Raw genomic sequence first — 21,628 nt, forward strand, 5'->3', positions numbered from 1 at the left:
GCTCTTGTCGGCGCAGAGCATACCTTTTATTAATTAGAATCTCACTGCTTACAAGAATACGAGCCGAATGGCAACCCTGAAGGGCGCACGGTACACAATGGCTGCCATTAATGGCGCTAGGCTAAATGATTTCGCATGGATCTGCCAATACATCCTACGCCATACGCTACCTATCTTTTCTCACGTTCGCATGCTCGCAACAGAGAACCTTCTGTTCGGTCTCCCTTTCTCCTGTTTTATTTTTTCGAACAACTAAATATCAGACGAGACAATAATGAAATAGGAAGGGCTAAAAGATATAACGTGCCCGTATTCGTTAAGAACGAAACGGTTTCTTTCTGTCGTCTTACCGATTCCCTCGCTCGAACTTGTCACGACACGACATCGATCCCGTTTCGCTAACGAAGTGTTGTCGATAGATTACTTCTCGCTTTCCGACGACCATTCTGGGACTCTGTGAATAAACGTCTGCTGCGTTGTCGATGTCGTGTTTCCCTTTCCGTCATTGCTAATTACGAACGAATGCTTGGCAATTATTTTATAAATAATAAATGAAGAGTCGGATATAAGTATGTGTGTACGTTTATTACGAAATAATGCGTTTTACGAGACTCGTAGACACAGGAATGCACATGGAACAAAATCTATTCTCAGGTCTGGTAATTATTCATGTCTAACAGGTCGCCACGGAAACACTAATCAGACGTTCGAGTAAACGTGAGTCTACTCTATTCGACGAGTTTTCGGTGGTGTTGCTGATGTTATATGTGGCCGAAGTTGTTAGGCGACACAGGACCAACGATGCACCTCGAACTACGATGATTCGCCATTGTACAAACTTCTGCGTCTCACGGAGCGGGTCCCGTGTCCGCCGTTCGGGAATTCTCGGGCCGGAGTCGCTAGATCTCGCGGAAACGGCCGAAGTTGATACACCGTTTACGAATATGCGACGTATTCGGAAATACAGAACATGAAACGCAGAAAAACACAGAACAGGCATGTAGGAAATGAAATGGAAACGAGTTTGTAGAATTGTACGATGCGTATTCCAGAAATAAAATACAATTGAAAAAAATATGTATACGCAATGATATTATTATAATTCTTTTCGTTAGCCTTCTTGCGAAGCAACTATTTTATGAGATCACCGAAGAGTACAAAGATAATAAAAATTACAAACCATAATAAAACAAATACGCCGTCGCTTTCAACTTCCGCTCACGATTTTTAAATGGAACTAAAATCGAACCTATAAAAATTTATTATATACGATATAGTAGAATTTAAACTAATTATTAATTAAAATTAATACTTTACAGAAGAATACATCGAATAGGTACCGAAGTTTATCGCTCTACCGATATCAATCCAATTTCACTTCAATAAATAAATGAATCAACTAAAATTACAATTACAGTTCTTTGTATTTATTTGTGACGTTTTTTTTTAATTTTCACATAATGTAATATTTATTAACTTTATTTACAAATTATCAATCCAGTAGATGGACTAATAAACTTTAGTCTGCATAGGATTTCAAATATGTACAAAAATTTTTTAATCATGAAACAATCTTTTTAAGTTTGCATATCTGTGGGTCAGAGTTCTTCACTGTTTACGATCAATAAAGCAGGAAACACTATTACTTTTTTTATTTCTTAAAAAAGTGAATTAAAAGTCTCTTACAGATTTTATAATAAACGTTTTTTTCCACCAAATATTGGTCAAGCATTACTAGTCTTAGACATGAGGTTTTAACATAAATGCATAATTTGCTTCATAAAGATCATTTCTTTTTTTAATTGTCCTTTTAAATTTTATAGATTTCAATTGTAATAGCCTCTCCTAAGTCAACAACGTTATTTGAAAGTGATATTTGAAAACAAATCTCACTGCCTATTTTTTTTTTTTTGGTACTTAATAACACTATGTAATACATTTGTTGTTGGCAGTACTTGTATTGTATCTTTTACATAGTATGGTTTCCACAGTTATGGACGCGGTATATAAGTTTAAACAGTGAACAGATATCGATTGGGCAATGAAAACTATAATCCAAGTGTTACACCCTTACTCGACATATCGAGAACTTTAGAATAATGAAAATATACAACATCGCACAGTCTCGAATAACGTAGTCATTAACTGTATTGGATGATACAATACACCATATATTCCACTAATTTTTGTCTGCTAATTAAACGAAAATTACATGCTTGGAGAGAGCCAAAACGATTAATTCAATTTTTCCATGGAGCATACGATTAAATCTGCAGCACAGTGCAGCATTAGGATTGTTACATTTGTGTCCGATTAAGTTGTTTTTGGTCTGAAAGTTATGCCATGTAAGACAATTGTTTTATTACAAATTATTTTTGTAATCAACATTTAATGTACAATTCTGTAAATTGTACAATAAATTTTCACGAACACATTGCTAGATTTTTCAATTGAAAACACATCGAACGAAATAGTTTACATGGAATCTTAAACCCATCAAATTTATAATCGACGATACAAAGAACATATTATTATAAAAATGTTGATAAGCGAAATTACATAATAAATTAACCCAAATTCGAAGCTTCATTTCATGTAGCAAATGGAGCCGTAAATTTTATGATTTCAAATAAAACTTAGGATCGTATAAATAAATGTAGGTAAATACTTTTTTCTGTCACATTAATTTTACGTTAGCTCTGTTTTAGATATTTCTTCTCGACTTATAAATATTTTAAAGTATACGAATAACTTTTTTGTTTTTCTTAAATCAACAGGAATTGTAGTTCCATGCAAGTGACGCGAGATTCCATTGCGAATTAATCATTAACTATATAACGGAAAAAGTGAAAAATGAAAAAGAAAAGAAGAACAAGTTTCTGCATTATTATTATTCATTCTATAGACTAAATATAATTATTATAATTGTACGAAAAATGTAATCACAAAAATAACAAGTTAATTATAATGCAAATGCGTGTTGGCAGGCATATTGATATTCGAAATCTTTTGAATTTATTAATACGTTTCAATTATTTTATCCTTCTATTATCGATGGAATGTTCTTTGTTCATTGAGTGTTCTCTTATGTGTTCTTTCCCTTCATAAATTATGCAAATGCATCTGTTATTATATTTGCCATGGTTAATCGCTAACCTTCGCTGTCAAACATGATAATAACACTGTACCCTCACACTTCTACAAAGTATATATTATATATTTATTTTTTTTTCTTTAATATACGCAAGACTTGGCGTGCTCGCTTTTGTATCGTTATCTTGCATGTTCATTCTGTCCGTAATAATATAAGTAGTATATGACACTTTTCTCTGTATATATAACTGTACTCCAAAGTGCTGCAAACTGCAACTTGTTTTCAGGTTTCGAGGATGCTACTCGTCCAAAGGACTTTGCAAGCTTTGCGATTTGATTTTTCCATTATATTAATTCGAATAATTTCCGATTCAGACATTCGTAAATCTTAGATCTCGAAATATAAATTAATTTGTAAATAATAAACGTATTTGCTGTCTGTGCTTAGATAAATAATATTTATATTTTGCCATTTAAAAACTATGCCTATAGTGAAATAGTATTTTTCTTCCATGTAGTCAATAGTAATAATTTCCATGTTTCTCAGTCTTATAAGCAACAAATGTTCTCCATAAAAAGCTGTTCTCGTTTAGACTTGTTTCTTTTTTTTTTCTCCTTTTGTTAATTAGTTTCAATCTTACATCTTATTCTGTGTCCTCTGTACATTTGTAACTTTTTCTTTTGTTAGTTAACACACTTTGTAAAATTTGTTACAAATAAGTCGTGAGATACTTAAAAAGAAGGACCTTCCCATACAAAAAGGAAATACTATTTAACTCATCTGTACCGTGTCCAAAAATATTTCTGACCAAGTTATATATATATATATATATATATGTATATGTATATATATACATATATATGTATGTATATACATATATGTATATATATATATATATGCATATATTACTTTGCTAAACCTTATTCCCGTTAAGGTTTATTACCTAAATGACTTTGTATATGCAAACAAGATTTCTTTTTTGTTTTGTTATTGTGTTACTTAGATAGTCTTTTTTCCTTCGTCTTCTTCTCCTTTTACTTCTTCAATGAGAGTGAGTTCTTCGCACTGTGTGTGTTTAATATGAAAAGCCATCTAATTTAAAAGATTTAATTTGTTAGAACAATAACTGCCAATGAAGTCCTCTCTGCTTGCAATTGTAAATATGAGAAGGTACAATATGTCGATCTAATTATGCACTGTAGTCGATGCATGTTGAAGTCTTTCTAATTCCTCCAAGGACAAAACATTTGTCTGGACAAGCTCCGGAAGCTTACCAGCCCGCGCCTGTGCAAGAAGCTCTGGACTAAACCATCGCGCCAATTGATTCGAGGTTGGCGATAGATCTCCACCGTTTGTACCGACATATCCTAAACCAGGTGACGTTTGACGACCTACGGGCATACTTATTTGCTGTGACCGCATTACCCGCCCATCTGTGGAAACAATAAAATCAAATTTATTCGCGGCACTATCTCGACGCAGATAATTATAATAGACGCAGATATTATAATATATAATATGTATATATATAAAATGTATACACACACATAAAACACAATGTATGTATACACACACATAAATATAAATATACATAAATTACTGGAAAACAAGACGCAATGGAATATGATTATATGAAAGGAAAAAAAAGAAAATGTTAGCGACTTAATGGAGATGTGTTGCATGAGAGAAATTAGGGCTGCCTGAAAGAAACTATTGGGTTTTTTACTTCTAGTTCGATCCAAAGATAAATGTTGTCTAGACTGGTATAAATAAGAGGAGCATCTAATGTGTGACATTTAATTACTCCAATTTCTGAACACCATTGCATGCAATTTGATTAAGCAAGAGGAAGACACCTGAAAAAGTTTCAGAACAATACAGTTAATACGATAGAGTGTATCAGGATACGTTTCTACGGTTGCACGATTAATAACAAAGGAACATACACGTTCACAAGGTTGTGGGGGATTGTACAACTATATTTAATCGTGCAGTATAGTCACTATTTTTGTTTTTTTGTATGTAGAACCGTTGTTGTTACCTGTACGATTGGAATTGTAGTTTTGATTCAAAACCGTTTGCATTTGCGAGTTAAGCGACCGCTGTTGTTGCTGTGGTTGTTGCTGTTGCGGTTGGTGTTGCATATTTGCAAGATGCGACTGAGCTTGTTGCACTTTGATTTGGTTGTTCAGAGTGTTCGACCTCTGGCTTATCATTGAGTTCTGTGCAATATTGTATTGCGACACGTTGTGGTGGGGCATGTTAGCAGTCATTGTATGCTTGGAGCGCACGGGATTACCATACACGCTTGCAACTGTTCTATGTTGTTGTTGTTGCTGCTGTTGCTGAAAATCTGAATTCCCACTGTATTGAAATTGGGTGCCAGCATTACCACCACCACCTTTCACTATTGGTCGACCTGTAACGAGCAACATGTGCTTAGTATTTGTTCGAAATAGCCGTTTGGAAAGTTTAAAACATATATAAAAATACCTGGATGTTGTTTGATGCTTGGATTCGACCATGTAGATTGTACAGACTGTGGCCGCAATGCATTATGTCGGGAAATTTGTGTCAGTAACTGAACTGCAGATTGCATATGCTGCATCTGCGATGCTTGCGACTGGTTTGCTAATTTCGATGGATCATTACTATTACCTACATAACAATAAAAAAAAACAGCATGTTAAGGAGATTATTGTCAACCATATAAATATAGTATACAATATTTACAACAATATATTGTATATTCACAAATAAATATAGAAACTTATTACGATACCAAAACTGAATAATAGATTTTGGAAATGATTTCGAGAAAAGAATAGTCCTTACTAATTATAGGTCGAAAACATGGTGTTATGGAACATAATTCATTGATTTAAAAATGAAATAACGTTGACTAAAAATACTACTATTTTTAAAATTTTTATTTTATGAAAACATTTAAAATGGAAATGGATCAATGTTTAGAAACTATCAAACACCATGATCATTATTGGTACTAACGTTATACGTCCCTCATCAACACATTGTTCATTCAATCTCCTAAACCGCTTAAAATCATGATGTCTAAAAATACTGAAGAAGCACATGCATCGAAGTAGAAACACGTTAAAACAAATTCACCAAAGGAAAATGAGAATGTGTAAAGGATAACGTAAAGTATGACATGTGTTTATAAAGCTTTTTATTTTAAAACTATTTCAACATACTTTTCTTTTGCAATACGTTCATGTATTGGTCTGTGCAAAATGATTCACTCATATTGTTCAGTGGTACCGATACTGTTATACTCGAAATTAAAAAGACTTATTCTCATGTGTATCATCTTGGAAAAATTACGGACAAATCAGCTTTCAAACACATTAAAGGTGTCAAGCAAGACAAAAAAAAATTAAAAGAAAGAAAGGAAAGAAAACAAAATTCTCGTTACTTGTTTTAATACAGAAAATAAAAAGTAATTTTACATCGGACAACAGTCATATAGAATAGTGAATTTTTTTTTCCTCCGTGGCATGAAGTTCACCGAACGCTCAACATTTCAAGTCAAAACTTCATCGTCCTCTGAATGCAACACATTGTTCTCTTCCGCGTTACCTATGGCTTTGTTAATATCGAATGTTACCGTTTCAAGCTCAAACTGTTTAGGCAAACATTTATCACGGATGAGAGGACTGTTGTTATTAGTATCGCTTATGTCTGTCACGGTGGTCACTTTAGTGGACGTGTCGTTCTCGTTTAGTATATTATTCGTCTCGTCAGTGAGGGAATCCCTCGAGGTATTCAAATTCGAATTATTGTTTGCATCTTTGTTCAGCTGCGAGAAAGAAAGATACTTTGTCTTTAACGCGGATTCTCCCGGTTCCACGTTGCCATTGTTATTCGCCTCGTGTAATGGGTCTGAAGAACGCGAAGCGATGATTTCGGTTACAGTACCATGCTCATTAGCGTTATCATTAGTGGTGGTAAATTGCGTTGCGTTGTCAGTGGAAATGGGTGTTCGTGAATCGGACCACCTTTTGCATTGGTTCGCGTTGCGATAATTGTTACGGTTTTCGTTAATTTTAGGAGAGTAGGAGAAAGCAGATTCTAATTTATGATTAGAGTGATTCGCACCCTCAGGCTCCTTATCGGCGGTCATTTTACGTAACACCGATGTTGGGGTAAAAGCGAGCGGCGTCGGGCTCATGGTCTGCTTCGCAGGCGAGTTAACAGGACTCGACGCTCTCTGTTGAACTTGCTGTTGCTGCTGCTGCTGTTGTTGTTGCTGCTGTTGCTGTTGATCCTGCCGCTTGCGGTAATTCTCACGCTGCTCCTCCAACTTTTTCTTAATTAGAGTATTTTGCATTATAGTCTGAGCATGCATAGCAATCTCCCGCGGCGAGGGAACTCTATGCTGCATCACTGTTAAATAAATAATAAAAAATCATGCACATATTAAAACCAACGGATCATCTTTAACGAACGATCTTCGAAAGAACTCTGCTGTTATGGATTATCTAATTTTTCTTTTTAATAAGAAGCGACAGTAGCACTCTTCGGATAATCTATATCTATGTTGTCGAATCACAAATAACTTCGATCGAAATTTTCTTATTCCGATTCTTGTGTTTTTGTAATTTTTTTAAAACAGTGGGAAAGTTACTTATGATTCGGTCTAACGAGGTCTAAACGAGTTTGAAATTAAAGAAAGGGGGTGATTCGAAGCTGTTATATTACAGTTACCCAGCTAGTACAAAGTGGCAACATAAAATAACAGTTAATATTATTAAAAAATTCTACCTGGATGCTGCACCGTTAATGTACTGGGACTAGCGGTCAAATTTGGAGATATTATCGAAGGTGGGCAATAAGCTGCATTCCAAATATCACCATACAGATTTGAACTATATTATATATATATATGTACTACGATGTGCATAAGTATCTACTTTTAAAGACACGTGTAATTAACGATAAGAAAAGTACACAACAATGTTGTACCTGTTCGTGAGAAGGTAATCGACACGATAAGAGATGACGAAAGTCAAATTTCACCGAGCGCGTATTGTCGAAAAGAAGAATGTCTCACTAGAGAACAACATTTACAACTCACCATTGTTCATGGGCGATGGAATCCTCTGTTGTTGCTGTTGATACAGCATCTGCTGCAAGATATGATCTTGCGGAGTGGGCGCACTGGGATGCGGACTTACGGTACGAGGAGTGGTACCACCGTACATTTTTAAAATATTGACTAAAACTTCCCTATGACGGTGCTGCATGGCTGGGTTCTGTACGATACATTATTAGGCGATAACAAACGGCTGGTCAATCATTTTTAACAATGATTGATAATCAACTAATAATAATGTCGAAATTATACGCAAACCTGTAATTGCTGTATAAGGTGCTGCCTAGTTATTTCTCCTTGTTGAAGACCCTGAATAATGGCTTGAGCTTCCGGTCTCTGCAGAAGTTCCTGACTCGTTGGGACATTGTTGAGCATCATCTGCATTTCCGGTGGCACAGGACTCACACCTAACATTCGTTGACCACCCATCATTATCGACAGCATGTCCGAATGTTGTTGTTGTTGGTGTTGCTGCTGGTGTTGTTGTTTTTGTTGCTGCTATTACAAGAATAGCAATTAATAAGAAATTCTGTTCTACTCCCCTTGAAAAACTTTCGCGATACCAACCTGCTGAATTTGCAACACTTTCATTAGGTTTTCGTGTTGCATTTGTGCCTGATGCGGATGCTGCGTTGGCCCAAGAGAACCAACATGATTAAAAGTCGGCTGAATTGGTTCTGGGACCGATTGCTGAGAAGCAATTGGTTGGGTTTTTAGTTGGGAATTAAGTAACTACAGAAAACAAAATATTGTTTAAAACATCGAACCAAGTGTTGTGTAACTGCGTAGCATAGAAAGAAGAACAATACGATGATCTTACTTGCATTAATGTTACCGGTTGCTTTTGAGAGATAGGTCCATTCGACGCTGGTATAGCTTGTCCTCCAGTCACTTGAGCAAGCTACATTTCGCATGAACAGAATTGAGAAAATTATATATTCATTCTGATCAAAGATCAAGTTAGTTGTAAAATCGTATTAGGATTACCAATTTTTTAAAAGCAGAGAGATCTTCAGTCTTATTCACACGAGGTTGATCGATCGCAGATGTAGGTGGAGGAGCACCACCTCGCATACGTGCTTCCAAATCCTCCAGGCTATGCACAACTTTTCCACCAACTTCTATAAAAACCGGGATCATCATTCACCAGCCTACTATATTATTCTACGAATTAAAAATGAAAACCCGACGAATCCTCACCCATATCTTTAATAGTTGTATTCTTCATTAACGGTACAACACTACTAGTCGCATCTCCTTGGCCGTTCTGACTCGGTTTATTCCCGCGTTGTAACATTTCCAACAATTTCACTCCGGTGGTGGATGTAGTCGTATTCGTAGTTGTATTGGCAGGAGAGATGGGAGCAAAGTACGTGTTAGATTCGGTTACCGACGGGATCTGAATATTTGGCTCTGTAATATCATTCAGAAGATTGTTCAATATATCATCCTGAATAGAAGTTCTGCGACTATCAACTTGTTGGACTGGACTCTCCCTCTTGAACCACTGACTAAATCGCGAACAAGTTCCTCCATTCGAGCCGACTCCGTTCTAGAAACGAGAGAAGAAAATATGAGCAAATTTGTAAGTAAAGAAACATAACGTTTCGTGTGTTCCGTATCTTACAGTTAACAGTCCAGGTACACCAGGGAACGTGTCAGACTTCAAGAAGTCATCGAGGTTGAAGTCGGGATGACTGTCCTCCTGATTTTGGTTGGTAGTAGTTGAAATATCGGTTGTCTCGCAGCTCGGCTCGGTGACGGCGCTTTCGATCGAGTCGTGGTTCGTTTTCTGGGCAAGCGAGGTCGATTCGTTCTGTTCCGAGATGGGAGAATGCGGTGCGGCAACAACGTTCATAGATTGATCCATCGTGGTCGGTGTGCTTCGGCCTTTCGGGCCCGCCGAATTTTCAGTCTGCTTCTCATCCTTTTCCACCGAATTCTTTTTCCCACGTTTCTTCTGCACCGGAGCCTGCTTTTTGTTCTTCGCGGTGCTGCTATTGTTCAAAACCTTCTCTTCAGGAATATCCTCGAATCCTCTCAGCTCGATGGTGTCGTGCTGAGAAGTCGGCCCGGAGCTGAACCACTCCGGCTCGTCCACGTCGTTGCGATTCTCGCTGTAAGTTCGCCTCCGATCGTTGCTAAATCTTCGCTCCCGTCCACGATCTTTCTCACGATCCGGCTGATGATTGCGATCGTTCCGCTCAACACCCCTGTCCCGATCACGTTCCCTTTCCCTGTCCCCATAGTCGCGGCCGAAAGATCTTCGCTCGTAACGCTCGTTCCTCTCGTCTCGATCGCGCAAATTATCGCGTTCTCGATCCCTCTCCCTCACTGTCTCTCGATCCTTTCCGTCGCGAGTGTCTCTATGGTCGCGGTCACGTATAGACGTACCCCCGGTTGCTCCAGCACGAAAAGTGAAATCCGTACGTTCCGGCTCGAGCTTTTCGTTTTCCGGTCGAAAGTTCCAAATGTCGCGAGTCAAGATCCTACCGCTTCCGATCCGTCGAACAGGCTCCCTGTGGCTGACCTGGAAGCAACTCCAGCAATAGCAACTTTGCGCTTTACCGTTAACTATTCTACTACGAGGATTAGCTCAGAAATACCTCCGTCTTCCCTATCGGACTCTCAGGGCGTCGATTAGAAGATTGATTGCATATCACATTAACGAAACAACCCGAATTGAAACTCCTACGCTGAGGACTCAAAACAATGCCGTCCTGTTCTTTACGGATCCGTTCACGGGGATCGCCGTTACGACGTTTAGCATGGTTCTCAGCCACCTGATCCCCTCGTCCAGCTCTCTCGTCTTTCGGAGGTGTATCGCTCCGCTTTCTACCCGAATGCCAACGTTCAGGATCCCATACACCACGCGAACTTAATATATTAATTCAAACAAATACAAAATTAGTATAAAAAAAGGCATAAGATAATAACTAATCAATATACTGTATTTTCTCCGTAACTGCGAAAAAGATCTCTACCGTAACTGTTAAAATTGTAGTCCTACGACAGAGAAGGGATTCTCCTTGGAACCAGTGAACGAGCCAGCAAGGTGACGAGTATCGGTGAAACTTACACTAACGCAAGCAAATCTGAAGATTTGCAACTTTTGTAATCGTCAACTTTTTCGTTGATGAAAAATCAAGAATAAGGATTTTTGATTTTTGAATATAAAAGGCTGAGCTCGCACAAGTTCTTTAATGCTAGCCGAACGCCTCGAGCGCCAGTCCCTCTTTCTTTTTCAATCGCTATCCTTCTCTGCGTTCGGAACACTACAAAGCATGTACAGTAAATTCTCGATATAAGACCCTACAAGCCTAACGTTTAAAGGTCCCTGAACCCTCCACACTACCGCGGGGTACACCCCGTGAGAGGCCGAAGCTCGAGAGCCGCCGCGGCCGAGGAGTGTAACATAACACGGTTGGGATATACCCAACGATATACGTTGTAAGACTAGAAGACCACTACTAATCCAATTAAAAAACTTCTTTATTTTTCCTTTTTTTGGGGGGAGGGATCTTTCATCAACATGTTCGTGGCATTTTTCTAATGAAAATGATACAAAATATGATATAATTTCGATGGTATTTACTTGTGTGATGAACAATTAACGATGCCATTCGGATCATATTTACACTAATTTTCCGTTAATATAATTGTAATGCGAAAAACTTTCATCGTTCATTAAACAAGTAAATATCATCGAAATTATATCATATTTGGTATCTTTTTCATAGGAAAAAATGCCACGAATATGTTGGTGAAAGTCCTATAAAAATATAATGAAAAATAAAGAAGTTTTGTAATTGGATTAGTAGTGGTGTTCTGGTCTCACACCGATGTACCCGACCGTGTTATGTTACACTCCTCAGCGGCGGCGGCTCGCGAGGTTCGCTGTCCTTGTCTACGTACAACATTGTATCCAAGAAAGACATTTTCTCTGCCTTCTTATCCCTGGCAGTATGTATGTCTTATGTTTAGGACATTCCTGGAGAAGGGTCATTTATGTGTAATTCATATATAGCGTTCGGCGTAGGGGACTTATATCGAGAATTTACTGTATGTACCTCTTCTGTAACTGTGACTCTGCGGACCGAAAGTTTTCACGATTACGGAGAGAATACTGTATCGCAGTATACGCACTTGTTATACGAAGTATCTAAGAAATCAGGTCTCCTCTTCGACAGTGGCAACGTCTTTATCACCATTAACTCCTCCTAAAAACGAGAAAGAAAACGTTTAGAGACGGGAGCGTGTCTTGTCGAATTACCATGCAGTATAAAAGTATGAATACAAGACATACCCGGGAATACTGAAATTGAGGTCTTGAACGGCCCACTTCCATAATAGAAGTGTCGGTTACCTCCCCAGCCACCGACATTGATATAATTGCTTCATCTCCTAAAAATTCAGAGAAATATAGAAAACAATTAGTTATAAAATTTCAGAATTATTTACAGAGTTGTTTGCACTATGCTTGTTAACCATCGTAAAATATTTGAAAAGATGCTGTTTTTCTTTTTTTATAAATTTTATAGACAAGTTAGAGAGGTGGAGAGGACAGGGGCTGGATCATTGAATTCAAAATTCAAAATAGAATATTTCGAGTAGAAATATCGCGAAGCAAAGAATTTCTATTGTGTTTGTGCGCGCGTGTATGTATATATATATATATATACATATTCCGCTGAACCGTTCAGAAACGAGTCTACCTGTCGGTTTGTGTACAATACAAAGTTCTAACGAACGTTGGCATTGGCGTAAACCGCCGGTGATTTGAACGGAAATTCGAAAAATCTGCGAGAGGAGATATCGGTACTTACTGAAGGTCCCCCGTTTAACAAAGCTGACAGATTTGTTTTTGCGAAACCATCGGCAGGATCTGGTCTGCGTGACCAGAGTCGCATCTAGAAACGGTGATCCGGTCGGTCCAACCAGCGGACGTTTCCGCGACCGTCGATACCAATTCGAACTGAGAACGTTACGCGACTCTAATTTCATTTTTCTTGTCAAATTTTCCCCTCGCGCGACTTTATCTCGCGGTTTTCGCAGTCGAACGTTCAGGTCGTTGTTCTAACCGGCCGAAACAGTCAAACAAATATTTATCGCGTCAAGGACGAAAAGGACGAAGATTTATCGTTCGAACCGATTAACAAAGCGTACAAGCCGAGCGAAATAAAAATATATATATATATATATATATATATATATATATATATATATTATAATGTACGTCGAAACGTATAACGTTTTCTCTAGGAGAAAATATTATATGCTCCCTTCTGATTATTTCACTTGGCGGGAATTAATCGTCGCGGAACTGCAAGCTTTGTGCATTAAAATATAACGAAGATAAGCACACGTGGCGAACAATGTAAAAATTCGACTCGGTCGAACTTAAATTCTGTATTTCGATTTCAGTAGAATTCTCGGCTACGAAAACAAGATTTTTGACTAGAAAAATTTGAATTCGCACGAACGTCTATCGATCACCTTTCGATCAACGGCTACCCGAAAATCGCGATACTCGCCGTGAAAATAAATCGCGAACAAAATTGAACCTTTTATATTTATGCGCCAGCAACGATGGCCCGTGTCGAACACGAAACTCTCGTCTGTTCTGTTTATGTCACCGTGTGTAACCGTGCGGCTAAGAAACGAAATTCTTAATTTTGATACTACACGTCGTCTAGCACGATACAAACTGAACTAAATGCCAGTGGTTTTTAGGTGGCAAGAGTTTACCCCGCGATCCAATCAAGTACGTCCCCGAGCACGTTATTGTCAACGTTCGGTTTCATTGGTTCTGTTTTCGGGAACGTTTAAACGGAATTGGTAACTGATGTCCGGGAAGAGGGACGGACGGTTCAACGCGAGACACGCCGTTGAACAATTAAATAAATATGTACTTATTTGTTTCTATAAATTAGTCGTTTATTCAACATCGATTCGAATAAACTTCGGATCATGTTAGAACAGCAATATTTTTTTAATCAACTATTTCTTAACAGAGCTGAAATTTCAAATACATGGTTCAACGCCTTTGGTGGAACACAGTGAAGGTATTTTATGATCTTTGACCTTCAATCATTTAGACATATCAACTTGTAAATCCGAAATTTAACGCGAGTGCGTATGAATATCTTTTAATATATAAAATATACGTGTATACTGCAAAATAATAATTCTGCCCGTGGTTCGAATATTTATTTATAAATTACGGATCCACATTTAAATGATATGTTGATACGAGATTATGTATAAATTAAATACAGAAATATTTGATGTGGGCTTAAACGAATAAATATACTGTGTAAATGATGTGTATTTTTATACATGTTCAGAGAATCTAGAAACACACAGAGTCTTTTACTGGACATAAACACTGATATGTTTAGGAGTATGTAGGTTGGTTCAACGTTTTCTCATACATCCTCGGTTTTACTGAAAAACCTGAAAACGTCTAGAATAAACCCATCTTATCAAGGGGAACAGTCGTTCTAACGACATAGGCAACATTTTCAAGTCGGAACAAATATATCTATCAGGAAAACAAACAAAAGAGGTTACTTCGTTCATAAAGGAAGACAGATCGAAACGAAACTTTGAGGATAGATATAAAATAGGGAATTCTTGTTGAAAGAGACATTAGATTACAGGTATAATCGAAAGAAACAGAAAGTAAACTAATTGCGAGAAGGCTGGTGCTGATACATACCTTCATCTTTCGGTGTTGGCAGTTGCTTGTCATTTGTCACAGACTCCTGAGACATTCTTCTGCTCTTGACCGGTTTGTTCCTCGAGCAAGGTAAAATTCACAGCTCGCACTATAACGGACTTAACGCTTTTCTAGATCCTTTATGTGATCTATCTACGTCTCATACGCCATACATACGTATATCTAATTGTCGCGTTTATACCTAGCTATATACCTTAGTACTGTTTAGTATCACAGATTGGTTTTCCCTTCTATGTCGCGAGTTTTCTTTTGAAGCGCAAGAAAGAATATTCGATATCGGGCGAACTCGATCGCCGCAATCGCCGATATTATGTCCCCCCTCCCCCCCGTAACAGTTCGAATATCGACAGATCGGGCCACTCTCGCTCGTTGAAAAGAGAAATGAGGAAAAAGTGTTTACGTGCTACGGGCTGTACGGGCTTACGCACGATAACACAGAAGACGAACGCGAAATGAGCTGATTCCGCAAGATTCGAGGCACGTGTTCCCGATAATCATTTCATTTATCCGAAAACGTCTCCTGTCGAATTATTAGCAATTCATCGATTTCTATCACACAAAATGTACACACACAACACTAGTTCACTGCTATGCAAAAATAGAAAATGGCGCACGATCCCCACTTCCGCCGTTGTTTCTCACTGCTTCCTTGATCCACAACGGAAAGCGTTCTAGCTTACTAGAATCCTATAGATAGCGCTACGCCATTTCAAAGACATTACTTTCGTCGTGCGCCATCTGCCGAAAGTTTCACCGTTAAGGTGTATTCGCAAAATTTTCATGACAAAAATTATAGGTGCATCAAATTATCGGGAACAACTGTTTCTAACCCACTCTGACCTCTAGCTCACGTTGCCTCCATGCTTTAAATTTACCACATGGCATATTAAAGGTGCGTTTTTACGCGACAGTAAATCGTGGCAACGAAGCAACCATGCGACAGAGAATTTCTTTGAAAGATTTGAAATCTAATGTACTAGGAAACTATGTTTACAAATATACACAGTTTTACGAACTGAATATTATTTGAATTGTATTATATGAATGTTTTTACATATTTAAAACAACTTTTCTGGAGTTCTATGCATGCTGGGCTTACTTATAAACGCATGCGCACTGTTAATTGGTTCTTGAAAAATAGAGTTTCTGCTGTGTGAGGGTTCTCTGAGGTTTTACCAGCAAATGAGTTGAGTTTTTATTGCTCAGCTTTTCTGTAACCAAAACTCTGCAGACGATACCATCTATTTTCATCCGTAACGAACACAAGAACCTGAGTTCTCTGTTTTTTATTATACTGTTGTCCGCTGTTAATGTTAGTAATGATTAGTGGAGGGAATATAAACCATGTAAGGGGCCTCGCCCGTGGACAACATTGCACTAACTAAAACGAGAGCACACCTTGTATAACGATACATGGCTGGTTCGGAACGCCATCGTTGACTTGTGCGAAAGACTTACTTACTTTTTGGCGCGAAAAATCAAACTGACTTTGTACAAAATTAATTTTGTAGATCTTGATAATTTTATAACATTATTTATTAAATTATTCATGTGAATATAAATATTTATTGGAACTTGAAATAACCTAATTATAAACTGAAATCACACACATCTCTGTCTTGTTGCATTATGATTAATTTCACATGTTGTATTTTTGTAACAATTACGTGATACATTCTAAAATAACAGTGTATACGCATTAGTTAACACACTATAATATTAAAAATTATATTTCGCTGTAGCGTGTTTTTGCATCTGAAAAGTTCACAACTTTTCCCGTCTTTATTTCCAAATAAAAGATTAATCTTGTACAAAAAATATTACTTTTGATATGATAAAAAAAGCCACTGATATTTTAGAATTAAATCTAATTTTATGTTCATAAAAACTCAAAGAGCCTGAATTGTTGATTATCCGAAAATAGTTATAATATTTTAACTGAAGTTCGAAGGAATCAACCATTCTTGATACAACAGTTCTAGTAAAACGGCGCATCAACAAATTGATTAAAAAAATTATATGATGTAAAAACCTTTGTGAACAATGCAAATAACAGTTTTGTGAAACAATATGCAACTGAAACGTATCATCGTGTTCTTATAGTGTACGTTTTTCGAGTTCTCTATAATTGAAAATACTCGTCACTATATTTTATCTGTATGAAATATATTAAAATATTAATGATATATTATATTAAGAAACACTTCAAGTAAAAATTGAATGTTCAGCATTAATTTTCATCACCTTCAATTAATACAGTCTGTACATCATTTTCATCAATTTCATCTTTAACCGTAATTTTGTAATCCTCTTTTACCGTTTCTAATAAGTTTGTGTCTTCCTTTTCAGAATCATCCTCCTTATGATCACTTTCGTCCAATGATTTCTGTATGTTGTTGTTACTAATTATTGTTTCTGTTGAATTCGATGTTTTCTTGCCCTCTGTATCTCCATTTTCTTCTTTTGTCGGAGCTCCCTTCTTTCCTCTTCCTTTTTTTGTCATATTTCCAGTCTGTTTAGTCGTTTGAGTTTTAGTCGATTTCTTTGGTTCTTCCTTCTTTTTGACATTTCTTCCTCTTTTGGTTAACGAAGTGGACTCCGGTTCAACCGACTGAACCTCCTCGTTTTCATCATCACTAACATTAGCAGCTTCCGAGGAAGATGATTCTTCTGCAGCCTTATTTTTGGCATCATTAAAGTGAGCTCTTGTAGGTAAAGCTCTTGGTCTTTTAGGAGAGGCTCTCGGTCTTTTAGGAGGAGCTCTCGGTCTTTTAGGAGAAGCTCTCGTAGGCTCATCGTTTACTGCTTTCCTTGCAGTCTTTGCAACCACGTTTTCATCTTCTACAAAAATGATATAATTTTCAATCTTATTACTAACAGCATTTGTATTATTATTGCTTATAATTTTACCTTTTACTTTGCCGTCAACCTGAGCTTTCCTCCTAGTTGTTTTGGCTTTTATATTATTTTCTTTAGGATCTGCCTTAGTATTTGCTGATCTTTTTTTCTTTGTAAGTACTGCTTCTGAGTTGTCTGTGCTTACAATTTTAGCTTTTGTACCTTTCTTCTTGGGCTTTGCTTTAGCTATAAATGTGATATAACAACGTAAAATTTAAATAATAATCTCGCTAGAAAAATAATTATTTATGAAGAAGAAATATCACAAGATATAAAATGACGATAAAATTTAACAATATTATACGTACCTGAATCCGTATCGGCATCCACTTCGGCTTCTTTGTCCTTTTTAACGTTTGATTTCGCCGAAGCATTTTTGGCGGTCGACGGTTTCACGGTTGTGTTGGCGGTTTCGATTTTTGCCGATTTCGCGGCTCTCGGTAATCGAATCTGTTTTTCTTCCTCAGGTTTACTCACGGGCTTTGCCGCGGTCTTCTTCCTTTTCGGCGGTGATATATCACCGGCTTCCGCGGCATTGTCTACAACCTCCGCATCAGCATGTTTTGCAATTTTTCGGCGTGCCATCGCACTTTATCAATCGCTTTCAAGAATCGTTTTCGAAACGAGCTCGATCAATTTCTTTATTTTAAATATTACTGGTTTCCAAGAACGACAAAATAACCGTTAAATCTTTCAAAGCTAAACTGTTGAACGTTGTCCGGCGACTCGCAACGTGTTACACTTCTTCGATGTTCGCAACTTACACGACTAACATAGTAGCAGATCGGCAGCCTCAACTACGCTGTTGGTTTGATAATCGACAATCGATCTTTGGATTGAGAAATGGCGCCTAAAATTATCAACCGACAATTTAATACTAAACAAATCTTTATTTTACAAAATTTCCAATTGATTTATAAGACTCGCAAAACTATTGGTAAATTGAATAAATTATTTTGCACAAACTTCTCGTAATACTTAAAAATCGAGCTATAAAATTTCGACCCTTTGTAACCGTTTTTCGAACCAACTGTGAATTGTGATTTGTCGTTTAATCGAGTTGTACTTATTAATATATATTTTTTTTTAGATTATTTTATCCCAATCAAGAAGAATATTTTTCAAACACCTCTGACTATAATTAGTAAAGTAAATAATGTTTATTGTATATTGATGTAGACGCGCGTAATAAAATTAAATGGACGATCTTTGCGAGAAAAATACGTTACGGAATTTCATTTTGTGCAACCCCCTTGCTTAATACCTCATTATGTAATAAAAAAATACTTTTATGATTAATTTGAAATTTCAATAACGTTCTAAATTTTCGCTTTTCTATGTTAATTGAAATTAGAGTATTTGATTTTTTAAGTAATCTTTCAGTCATCAATTGTTTAATGAATATATATTATTAGTCCAACAATTTGATGTATTTTCGCGTTCTTTTAGTGTCGGCAGGCATCAGGATTTTTAATTTATCCTAATAAACATATTGTTTAATAAATTAGTTTTTCATTTTCTCTTGAGTAACGAAAAAAATTGAGATTATTATATCATTTTGACGAAATTACATTCAACTACAACCAGATTTATAAACTGTATTCATGGAATTATTCGATTACTGGTTAATTGAATGAATTTAAATATACATAAAATTTCATTTGGAGAATAATATAATGAATTGATTGAAAATGGCTTCTCTATCGTGACTGAATATATGCTATCAAAATTTAGTTAATAACTAATAACAACATAGTCTCCCAAAGTTTTTACAAAATTTATTGAAAATGTAAGATTCAACGATTGCCATTCAAATGATGATAAAGCTGACATGAGCTCATAGACCACTGTGAAACTCCAACTTCGTAGAGCTGTCGATCGTGCAGTGTGCGTATAAACAAAAATTCTGTCGACGTATTTATGCACGAAAAATTAAGAAACTGTATCAAATAATTTTGTTGAACGGTGTAAATTAAGCCAAACGTTCGTATTTATAGGAATTTGTAAAGGTAAGCGATATCAGTAGCATAACCTACAACTGTTGTTTTTAGTTATTAATTATTAGTAAAGGCATTTTTATATTGTTTAAGGATGAACATCAACAAGAAGATCAATGTAAACTTTTCGTCCCTGGTGGGCCTAAAAGCAGAACTTTTAAGGAAACAGCTCGAAGTGAACGAAGTCAAATTAAAATCAGAATTTAATCGTGCTATACCAAAGGTTAAGAAAAAGCCTAAAAAAGTAAAGGAAAAGAGCAAAGAAGAAAGTACAGAGAAAGCAGAATACATTGAAGACGTGAATACCCATAAAAAGTCAAAGCTAATGCTGGAAGCAAAAGCAAGATTGTATGAACGGTTAAAAAAGTCCAAAAACAACAATGACAATTTCCTTGTAGATTTTAGGAATAAATCTGATGACTCAGAAGAAGAAACATTGTCGAATAGCGATAAAGAGGATAACAATGCATCGTTTGGCAATGACGATGATTGGGTGGAATACGAAGATTGTTTTGGTCGTACAAGGAAATGTTTACGCGAAGATTTAGCCATCATGCAAGAAAAGGATAATTTGTTTAAGCAACAAATCGTTAACAAGAAAGGTATCGATCCAAAGACCAAAGATAACATTGTATCTACACCTGTAAAAGAGGAGAAAGAACCTGAAATAGAAGTTATGAGAAGAAAGTGGGAAGAACAGACACAGAAGTTAGCGGACAAAGCAAATATACACTACCAAGATGTTCTGTATGACGAAGCTAGGGCTCACGGTGTTGGTTACTATGCATTCTCCCAGGACGAAGAAGAGAGAATCAAGCAACAAGAGAACTTATTTAATTTAAGAAAAGAAACAGAACGTAAACAGAGGGAAAGTAAGGAGACGAAAGAGTTAAGGGAAAAAATGGAACAGAATAGAATCAAAGCAGCTAGAATTCGACAAAGAATTAGGGCAGGATTACCAATAGAACCAGAGGAAGAAGAAGTTAAGGTAAAAGGAGAGACTGAGTCGACTCTGTGCTTGTTGGAACCAACTAATGTAGAACAAACAATTGAAAATACAGAAGAAAATACCAATAAATCGGAAGAAATAAAAGAAAGCGAAGAAGACAGAACCGTAGATAGAGAGAGCAAAATAAAAGCGTTAGGGGAACTGTTAGGTAAAAGAAGTCACTGGCATGAAATGTCTCAAGAAGAATGGGTACACAAATGTAGAAAAGCAAGGATTGACGAATTCGGACCAGTATACGATAATTTTAAAAGAGGTGGATACTTAATCAACGATGATAATAATAAAAAATCCGATTCTTCCGATACAATTACTCAAAATAAATTGGAAAGTAATGATAATGAGAATATCGATTCATACGATATTCCACTTCCTCCTACTTTGTCAAGAAGCAATGTTGATATGGAAGATAGTATTGTTCCGCAAACAAGTTTTTCTACCTCTCAGAAGGCTGAAATTACAAACGCTGCTCCTAACACTACAGAGAATCAAACGAAAGTTAACAGGAGTATAGACGAAGCAAGTATAGCAGCAGGTCTAAGATATTTGAGAGAGAAATTTGAAAAAAGTCGAAATATTTGAGATATCGTGTAACACAATAATTATCAAATATTCTGCTGTATATATTTGTAAATATGATTCTCAAAACGTGTATCTAAAAAAGTTAATTTTATTTATAACAAAAACATTCTGTAACAGAAGAAAGACGTATTGCCACTTGTAAATATTTATATATACATATATGGATTCGATATTTTAGTTTATTAAAAACACT

At 36.5% G+C, this 21,628-nt stretch overlaps 3 protein-coding genes across 8 annotated transcripts; 1 reads left to right on the top strand and 2 right to left on the bottom strand.

Annotated features, from left to right (window-relative positions):
* Positions 1 to 566: 566 nt before the first annotated feature.
* Positions 567 to 15,654, bottom strand: LOC143354104 (uncharacterized). Of its 5 annotated transcripts, none has more exons than XM_076787863.1 (16): positions 14,932 to 15,654; positions 12,517 to 12,614; positions 12,357 to 12,430; positions 10,817 to 11,087; positions 9,838 to 10,740; positions 9,411 to 9,762; positions 9,198 to 9,331; positions 9,031 to 9,111; positions 8,778 to 8,942; positions 8,469 to 8,705; positions 8,193 to 8,370; positions 7,880 to 7,951; positions 7,214 to 7,501; positions 5,588 to 5,752; positions 5,136 to 5,513; positions 567 to 4,527 (listed from the first exon to the last, which is right to left on the bottom strand). In XM_076787863.1, the coding sequence occupies exons 1-16, from the start codon at positions 14,984 to 14,986 to the stop codon at positions 4,280 to 4,282; spliced, it is 3,699 nt and encodes a 1,232-aa protein (XP_076643978.1). In that variant the 5' UTR covers positions 14,987 to 15,654; the 3' UTR covers positions 567 to 4,279. The 5 variants fall into 5 exon arrangements, with proteins under 5 accessions (XP_076643978.1, XP_076643977.1, XP_076643974.1 ...); XM_076787862.1 differs by having other exon boundaries at positions 8,469 to 8,708; XM_076787859.1 differs by lacking the exon at positions 14,932 to 15,654 and adding an exon at positions 13,037 to 13,340 and having other exon boundaries at positions 8,469 to 8,708.
* A 1,044-nt stretch (positions 15,655 to 16,698) lies between these two features.
* On the bottom strand, positions 16,699 to 19,039 carry LOC143354113 (uncharacterized). Of its 2 annotated transcripts, XM_076787877.1 has the most exons (4): positions 18,159 to 19,039; positions 17,863 to 18,036; positions 17,197 to 17,793; positions 16,699 to 17,107 (listed from the first exon to the last, which is right to left on the bottom strand). In XM_076787877.1, exons 1-4 carry the CDS (start codon positions 18,433 to 18,435, stop codon positions 17,097 to 17,099), a joined length of 1,059 nt encoding a protein of 352 aa, XP_076643992.1. In that variant the 5' UTR covers positions 18,436 to 19,039; the 3' UTR covers positions 16,699 to 17,096. The 2 variants fall into 2 exon arrangements, with proteins under 2 accessions (XP_076643992.1, XP_076643991.1); XM_076787876.1 differs by having other exon boundaries at positions 16,699 to 17,793; positions 18,159 to 19,032.
* A 155-nt stretch (positions 19,040 to 19,194) lies between these two features.
* On the top strand, positions 19,195 to 21,436 carry LOC143354111 (uncharacterized). The gene is made up of 2 exons (XM_076787873.1): positions 19,195 to 19,859; positions 19,941 to 21,436. The coding sequence occupies exon 2, from the start codon at positions 19,942 to 19,944 to the stop codon at positions 21,433 to 21,435; it is 1,494 nt and encodes a 497-aa protein (XP_076643988.1). The 5' UTR covers positions 19,195 to 19,859; position 19,941; the 3' UTR covers position 21,436.
* The last annotated feature ends 192 nt before the right edge of the window (positions 21,437 to 21,628 follow it).

This window comes from Halictus rubicundus, chromosome 5 (genome assembly GCF_050948215.1).
Source record: "Halictus rubicundus isolate RS-2024b chromosome 5, iyHalRubi1_principal, whole genome shotgun sequence".
In the NCBI taxonomy this organism is placed as follows: domain Eukaryota; kingdom Metazoa; phylum Arthropoda; class Insecta; order Hymenoptera; family Halictidae; genus Halictus; species Halictus rubicundus.